At 50.4% G+C, this 8,946-nt stretch overlaps 1 protein-coding gene across 1 annotated transcript in view; it reads right to left on the bottom strand.

Annotated features, from left to right (window-relative positions):
• Nucleotides 1–8,946, bottom strand: part of LOC124009431 (protein unc-13 homolog A-like) — a 154,496-nt gene that overhangs the window by 63,331 nt on the left and 82,219 nt on the right. The window contains 1 exon segment of the mRNA XM_046321245.1: nt 2,589–2,691. Coding sequence (XP_046177201.1) covers nt 2,589–2,691 — 103 coding nt within the window.

The following is an 8,946-nucleotide window of genomic DNA, read 5'->3' as shown; positions in this document are numbered from 1 at the left end:
GGATATAGGGCAAGAAGATGGGTTATAGGACTGGGGTATAGGGCTGGGGATAGGGCAAGAAGATGGGGTATAGGGGAAGAAGATGGGGTATAGGGGAAGAAGATGTGGTACAGGGCTGGGGATAGGGCAAGAGGATGGGGTACAGGGCTGGGATATAGGGCAAGAAGATGGGGTATAGGACTGGGGTATAGGGCTGGGGATAGGGCAAGAAGATGGGGTATAGCGGAAGAAGATGTGGTATAGGGCTGGGGATAGAGCAAGAAGATGGAGTATAGGGCTGGGGTATAGGGCAAGAAGATGGGGGTAGGGCTGGGGAATAGGGCAAGAAGATGGGGTTTAGGGGAAGAAGATGGGGTATAGGGCTGGGGTATAGGGCAAGAAGATGGGGTATAGGGGAAGAAGACTGGGTACAGGGCTGGGGAAAAGGGCAAGAAGATGGGGTATAGGGGAAGAAGATGGGGTATAGGGGAAGAAGATGTGGTACAGGGCTGGGGAGGGGGCAAGAGGATGGGGTACAGGGCTGGGATATAGGGCAAGAAGATGGGGTATAGGACTGGGGTATAGGGCTGGGGATAGGGCAAGAAGATGGGGTATAGGGGAAGAAGATGTGGTATAGGGCTGGGGATAGAGCAAGAAGATGGAGTATAGGGCTGGGGTATAGGGCACGAAGATGGGGGTAGGGCTGGGGAATAGGGCAAGAAGATGGGGTTTAGGGGAAGAAGATGGGGTATAGGGCTGGGGTATAGGGCAAGAAGATGGGGTATAGGGGAAGAAGACGGGGTACAGGGCTGGGGAAAAGGGCAAGAAGATGGGGTATAGGGCTGGGGATAGAGCAAGAGGATGGGGTATAGGGCTGGGGTATAGGGCAAGAAGATGGGGGTAGGGCTGGGGTATAGGGCAAGAAGATGGGGTATAGGACTGGGGATAGGGCAAGAAGATGGGGTACAGGGCTGGGGGATAGGGAAAGAAGATGGGGTACAGGGCTGGGGTATAGGGCAAGAAGATGGGGTATAGGGCTGGGGATAGGGCAAGAAGATGGGGGTAGGGCTGGGGTATAGGGCAAGAAGATGGGGTATAGGGCTGGTGATAGGCCAAGAGGATGGGGTATAGGGGAAGAGGATGGGGTACATGGCTGGGGATAGGGCAAGAAGATGGGGTATAGGGCAAGAAGATGGGGTACAGGGCTGGGGATAGGGCAAGAAGATGGGGTATAGGGCTGGGGATAGGGCAAGAGGATGGGGTATAGGGGAAGAAGATGGGGGTAGGGCTGGGGTATAGGGCAAGAAGATGGGGTATAGGGCTGGGGATAGGGCAAGAAGATGGGGTACAGGGCTGGGGATAGGGCAAGAAGATGGGTTATAGGGGAAGAGGATGGGGTACAGGGCTGGGGATAGGGCAAGAAGATGGGGTATAGGGCTGGGGATAGGGCAAGAAGATGGGGTATAGGGGAAGAGGATGGGGTACATGGCTGGGGATAGGGCAAGAGGATGGGGTATAGGGCAAGAAGATGGGGTACAGGGCTGGGGATAGGGCAAGAAGATGGGGTACAGGGCTGGGGATAGGGCAAGAAGATGGGGTACAGGGCTGGGGATAGGGCAAGAAGATGGGGTACAGGGCTGGGGATAGGGCAAGAGGATGGGGTATAGGGCTGAGGATAGGGAAAGAAGATGGGGTATAGGACTGGGGATACGGACAGTTGTATGTGACTGGGACTGGGACAGTTGTATGGGACTGGGGCAGTTGTATGGGACTGGGGCAGTTGTATGGGACTGGGACAGTAGTGTGGGAGTGGGACAGTTGTATGGGACTGGGACAGTTGTGTGGGACTGGGACAGTTGTGCGGGACTGGGACAGTTGTGTGGGACTGGGACAGTAGTTTGGGACTGGGACAGTTGTATGGGACTGGGACAGTAGTGTGCGACTGGGACAGTTGTATGGGACTGGGACAGTTGTATGGGACTGGGACAGTTGTATGGGACCAGGACAGTTATATGGGACCGGGACAGTTGTATGGGACTGGGACAGTTGTATGGGACCGGGACAGTTGTATGGGACCAGGACAGTTGACAGTTGTATGGGACTGGGACAGTTGTATGGGACTGGGACAGTTGTATGGGACCAGGACAGTTAAATGGGACCAGGACAGTTGTATGGGACCGGGACTGTTGTATGGGACTGGGACAGTTGAATGGAACTGGGACAGTTGTATGGGACTGGGACAGTTGTATGGGACCGGGACAGTTGTATGGGACCAGGACAGTTGACAGTTGTATGGGACTGGGACAGTTGTATGGGACCGGGACAGTTGTATGGGACCAGGACAGTTGTATGGGACCGGGACAGTTGTATGGGACCAGGACAGTTGTATGGGACCGGGACAGTTGTATGGGACTGGGACAGTTGTATGGGACCAGGACAGTTGTATGGGACCAGGACAGTTGTATGGGACCGGGACAGTTGTATGGGACTGGGACAGTTGTATGGGACTGGGACAGTTTTATGGGACCAGGACAGTTGTATGGGACAGTTGTATGGGACTGGGACAGTTGTATGGGACTGGGGAATAAGGTGTGAGTGGGAGATCTTACCTCCCGAAGCTGCTGTTGGACCCTGTTGATGATTCGTAGCCAGTTCTCTCTCGCCCGCAGCGACGGGTCCACCGGCTCCTTGGGCTCCTCATCTACAGGACCACTACAGGGACAAGAACAGGACTGAGAACAACTCCATGTCTGGGTCCCAAATGGCCCTCTCCCTGGTCAACAGTAGTGCACTATATAGGGAATACTGGTCAAAGATAGTGGACTATATAGGGAATACTGGTCAAAGATAGTGCACTATATAGGGAATACTGGTCAAAGATAGTGCACTATATAGGGAATACTGGTCAAAGATAGTGCACTATATAGGGAATACTGGTCAAAGATAGTGCACTATATAGGGAATACTGGTCAAAGATAGTGCACTATATAGGGAATACTGGTCAAAGATAGTGCACTATATAGGGAATACTGGTCAAAGATAGTGCACTATATAGGGAATACTGGTCAAAGATAGTGCACTATATAGGGAATACTGGTCAAAGATAGTGCACTATATAGGGAATACTGGTCAAAGATAGTGCACTATATAGGGAATACTGGTCAAAGATAGTGCACTATATAGGGAATACTGGTCAAAGATAGTGCACTATATAGGGAATACTGGTCAAAGATAGTGCACTATATAGGGAATACTGGTCAAAGATAGTGTCATGTTTGTCATTTATTATCATGTCTTGTCCCTGTGCTCCCCATTCTGTTCGTTTCCCTCTGCTGGTCTTATTGGGTTCTTTCCCTCTTTCTATCCCTCTCTCTCCCCCTCCCCCTCTCACTCTCTCGCTCTCTCTTCTCTCTATCGTTCCGTTCCTGCTCCCAGCTGTTCCTATTCCCCTAATCATCATTTAGTCTTCCCACACCTGTTCCCGATCCTTTCCCCTGATTAGAGTCCCTATTTATTCCTTTGTGTTCCGTTCCTGTCCCGTCGGTTCCTTGTTTAGTATTCACTTTGCTGTGATTGTGTATCGCCCTGTCCTGTCGTGTTTTTTGCCTTCATCAGATGCTGCGTGTGAGCAGGTGTCTCTGTCTACTACGGCCTGCGCCTACCCGAAGCGACCTGCAGTCTGTGGCCGCTTCTCCAGTTATTCCCCTCTACAGACTAGAGGATTTCTGTTATTCCCTGTTTGGACTTAAATAAACTCTGTTTCTGTTAAGTCGCTTTTGGGTCCTCTTTCACCTGCATGACAGAAGGAACCGACCAAGGAATGGACCCAGCGACTTCAGACGCTCGTTACACTGCCGTCAAGATCCAAGGAGCCATGCTCGGCAGACACGAGCAGGAATTGTCTGCTGCTCGCCATGCCGTGGAGAACCTGGCCGCTCAGGTTTCCGACCTCTCTGGACAGTTCCAGAGTCTACGTCTCGTGCCACCTGTTACTTCCTGGCCTGCCGAGCCTCCAGAACCTAGGGTTAATAACCCACCTTGCTACTCCGGGCAGCCCACTGAGTGCCGCTCCTTTCTCACGCAGTGTGAGATTGTGTTCTCTCTCCAACCCAACACATACTCTAGAGAGAGAGCTCGGGTTGCTTACGTCATTTCACTCCTTACTGGCCGGGCTCGAGAATGGGGCACAGCTATCTGGGAGGCAAGGGCTGATTGCTCTAACAAGTTCCAGAACTTTAAAGAGGAGATGATTCGGGTTTTTGACCGTTCAGTTTTTGGTAGGGAGGCTTCTAGGGCCCTGGCTTCCTTATGCCAAGGTGAACGGTCCATAACGGATTATTCTATTGAGTTTCGCACTCTTGCTGCCTCTAGTGAGTGGAACGAGCCGGCGCTGCTCGCTCGTTTTCTGGAGGGACTCCACGCAGTGGTTAAGGATGAGATTCTCTCCCGGGAGGTTCCTTCAGATGTGGACTCTTTGATTGCTCTCGCCATCCGCATAGAACGACGGGTAGATCTTCGTCACCGGGCTCGTGGAAGAGAGCTCGCATCAACGGTGTTTCCCTGCTCCGCATCGCAACCATCTCCCTCCTCTGGCTTTGAGACTGAGCCCATGCAGCTGGGAGGGATTCGCATCTCGACTAAGGAGAGGGAACGGAGGATCACCAACCGCCTGTGCCTCTATTGCGGAGTTGCTGGACATTTTGTTAATTCATGTCCAGTAAGAGGCCAGAGCCCATCAGTAAGCGGAGGGCTACTGGTGAGCGCTACTACTCAGGTCTCTTCATCTAGATCTTGTACTACTATGTCGGTCCATCTACGCTGGACCGGTTCGGGTGCTACATGCAGTGCCTTGATTGACTCTGGGGCTGAGGGTTGTTTCATGGACGAAGCATGGGTTCGGAAACATAACATTCCTTTCAGACCGTTAGACAAGCCTACGCCCATGTTTGCCTTAGATGGTAGTCATCTTCCCAGTATCAAATTTGAGACACTACCTTTAACTCTCACAGTATCTGGTAACCACAGTGAGACTATTTCTTTTTTGATTTTCCGTTCACCGTTTACACCTGTTGTTTTGGGTCATCCCTGGCTAGTATGTCATAATCCTTCTATTAATTGGTCTAGTAATTCTATCCTATCCTGGAACGTTTCTTGTCATGTGAAGTGTTTAATGTCTGCCATCCCTCCCGTTTCTTCTGTCCCTACTTCTCAGGAGGAACCTGGCGATTTGACAGGAGTGCCGGAGGAATATCATGATCTGCGCACGGTCTTCAGTCGGTCCCGAGCCAACTCCCTTCCTCCTCACCGGTCGTATGATTGTAGTATTGATCTCCTTCCGGGGACCACTCCTCCTCGAGGTAGACTATACTCTCTGTCGGCTCCCGAACGTAAGGCTCTCGAGGATTATTTGTCTGTGTCTCTTGACGCCGGTACCATAGTGCCTTCTTCTTCTCCGGCCGGGGCGGGGTTCTTTTTGTTAAGAAGAAGGACGGTACTCTGCGCCCCTGCGTGGATTATCGGGCTGAATGACATAACGGTTAAGAATCGTTATCCGCTTCCCCTTATGTCATCAGCCTTCGAGATTCTGCAGGGAGCCAGGTGCTTTACTAAGTTGGACCTTCGTAACGCTTACCATCTCGTGCGCATCAGAGAGGGGACGAGTGGAAAACGGCGTTTAACACTCCGTTAGGGCATTTTGAGTACCGGGTTCTGCCGTTCGGTCTCGCCAATGCGCCAGCTGTTTTTCAGGCATTAGTTAATGATGTTCTGAGAGACATGCTGAACATCTTTGTTTTTGTCTATCTTGACGATATCCTGATTTTTCTCCGTCACTCGAGATTCATGTTCAGCACGTTCGACGTGTTCTACAGCGCCTTTTAGAGAATTGTCTCTACGTAAAGGCTGAGAAGTGCTCTTTTCATGTCTCCTCCGTTACTTTTCTCGGTTCCGTTATTTCCGCTGAAGGCATTCAGATGGATTCCGCTAAGGTCCAAGCTGTCAGTGATTGGCCCGTTCAAGGTCACGTGTCGAGTTGCAGCGCTTTTTAGGTTTCGCTAATTTCTATCGGCGTTTCATTCGTAATTTCGGTCAAGTTGCTGCTCCTCTCACAGCTCTTACTTCTGTCAAGACGTGTTTTAAGTGGTCCGGTTCCGCCCAGGGAGCTTTTGATCTTCTAAAAGAACGTTTTACGTCCGCTCCTATCCTCGTTACTCCTGACGTCACTAGACAATTCATTGTCGAGGTTGACGCTTCAGAGGTAGGCGTGGGAGCCATTCTATCCCAGCGCTTCCAGTCTGACGATAAGGTTCATCCTTGCGCTTATTTTTCTCATCGCCTGTCGCCATCTGAGCGCAACTATGATGTGGGTAACCGTGAACTGCTCGCCATCCGCTTAGCCCTAGGCGAATGGCGACAGTGGTTGGAGGGCGACCGTTCCTTTTGTCGTTTGGACAGACCATAAGAACCTTGAGTACATCCGTTCTGCCAAACGACTTAATGCCCGTCAAGCTCGTTGGGCGTTGTTTTTCGCTCGTTTCGAGTTTGTGATTTCTTACCGTCCGGGTAGCAAGAACACCAAGCCTGATGCCTTATCCCGTCTGTTTAGTTCTTCTGTGGCTTCTACTGATCCCGAGGGGATTCTTCCTTATGGGCGTGTTGTCGGGTTAACAGTCTGGGGAATTGAAAGACAGGTTAAGCAAGCACTCACGCACACTGCGTCGCGCGCGCTTGTCCTAGTAACCTCCTTTTCGTTCCTGTTTCCACTCGTCTGGCTGTTCTTCAGTGGGCTCACTCTGCCAAGTTAGCTGGTCATCCCGGTGTTCGAGGCACTCTTGCGTCTATTCGCCAGCGCTTTTGGTGGCCGACTCAGGAGCGTGACACGCGCCGTTTCGTGGCTGCTTGTTCGGACTGCGCGCAGACTAAGTCGGGTAACTCTCCTCCTGCCGGTCGTCTCAGACCGCTCCCCATTCCTTCTCGACCATGGTCTCACATCGCCTTAGGCTTCACTACCGGTCTGCCTTTGTCTGCGGGGAAGACTGTGAGAGCCGCCAATAAACGCAGGATTAAGAGTCCAAGGTATTGTTGCGGCCAGAGAGTGTGGCTTTCCACTCGCAACCTTCCTCTTACGACAGCTTCTCGTAAGTTGACTCCGCGGTTCATTGGTCCGTTCCGTGTCTCCCAGGTCGTCAATCCTGTCGCTGTGCGACTGCTTCTTCCGCGACATCTTCGTCGCGTCCATCCTGTCTTCCATGTCTCCTGTGTTAAGCCCTTTCTTCGCACCCCGTTCGTCTTCCCTCCCCCCTCCCGTCCTTGTCGAGAGCGCACCTATTTACAAGGTACATAAGATCATGGACATGCGTTCTCGGGGACGGGGTCACCAATACTTAGTGGATTGGGAGGGTTACGGTCCTGAGGAGAGGAGTTGGGTTCCGTCTCGGGACGTGCTGGACCGTTCACTCATCGATGATTTCCTCCGTTGCCGCCAGGATTCCTCCTCGAGTGCGCCAGGAGGCGCTCGGTGAGTGGGGGGTACTGTCATGTTTGTCATTTATTATCATGTCTTGTCCCTGTGCTCCCCATTCTGTTCGTTTCCCTCTGCTGGTCTTATTGGGTTCTTTCCCTCTTTCTATCCCTCTCTCTCCCCCTCCCCCTCTCACTCTCTCGCTCTCTCTTCTCTCTATCGTTCCGTTCCTGCTCCCAGCTGTTCCTATTCCCCTAATCATCATTTAGTCTTCCCACACCTGTTCCCGATCCTTTCCCCTGATTAGAGTCCCTATTTATTCCTTTGTGTTCCGTTCCTGTCCCGTCGGTTCCTTGTTTAGTATTCACTTTGCTGTGATTGTGTATCGCCCTGTCCTGTCGTGTTTTTTGCCTTCATCAGATGCTGCGTGTGAGCAGGTGTCTCTGTCTACTACGGCCTGCGCCTACCCGAAGCGACCTGCAGTCTGTGGCCGCTTCTCCAGTTATTCCCCTCTACAGACTAGAGGATTTCTGTTATTCCCTGTTTGGACTTAAATAAACTCTGTTTCTGTTAAGTCGCTTTTGGGTCCTCTTTCACCTGCATGACAGATAGTGCACTATATAGGGAATACTGGTCAAAGATAGTGCACTATATAGGGAATACTGGTCAAAGATAGTGCACTATATAGGGAATACTGGTCAAAGATAGTGCACTATATAGGGAATACTGGTCAAAGATAGTGCACTATATAGGGAATACTGGTCAAAGATAGTGCACTATATAGGGAATACTGGTCAAAGATAGTGCACTATATAGGGAATACTGGTCAAAGATAGTGCACTATATAGGGAATACTGGTCAAAGATAGTGCACTATATAGGGAATACTGGTCAAAGATAGTGCACTATATAGGGAATACTGGTCAAAGATAGTGCACTATATAGGGAATACTGGTCAAAGATAGTGCACTATATAGGAATACTGGTCAAAGATAGTGCACTATATAGGGAATACTGGTCAAAGATAGTGCACTATATAGGGAATACTGGTCAAAGATAGTGCACTATATAGGGAATACTGGTCAAAAGTGATAGGGAATACTGGTCAAAGATAGTGCACTATAGGGAATACTGGTCAAAGATAGTGCACTATATAGGGAATACTGGTCAAAGATAGTGCACTATATAGGGAATACTGGTCAAAGATAGTGCACTATATAGGGAATACTGGTCAAAGATAGTGCACTATATAGGGAATACTGGTCAAAGATAGTGCACTATATAGGGAAATGGTCAAAGATAGTGCACTAAAGATACTGGTCAAAGATAGTGCACTATATAGGGAATACTGGTCAAAGATAGTGCACTATATAGGGAATACTGGTCAAAGATAGTGCACTATATAGGGAATACTGGTCAAAGATAGTGCACTATATAGGGAATACTGGTCAAAGATAGTGCACTATATAGGGAATACTGTCAAAGATAGTGCACTATATAGGGAATACT

Source organism: Oncorhynchus gorbuscha, linkage group LG22, assembly GCF_021184085.1.
Source record: "Oncorhynchus gorbuscha isolate QuinsamMale2020 ecotype Even-year linkage group LG22, OgorEven_v1.0, whole genome shotgun sequence".
Taxonomy (NCBI): domain Eukaryota; kingdom Metazoa; phylum Chordata; class Actinopteri; order Salmoniformes; family Salmonidae; genus Oncorhynchus; species Oncorhynchus gorbuscha.
This window is presented reverse-complemented; position numbering and strand designations above follow the sequence as displayed.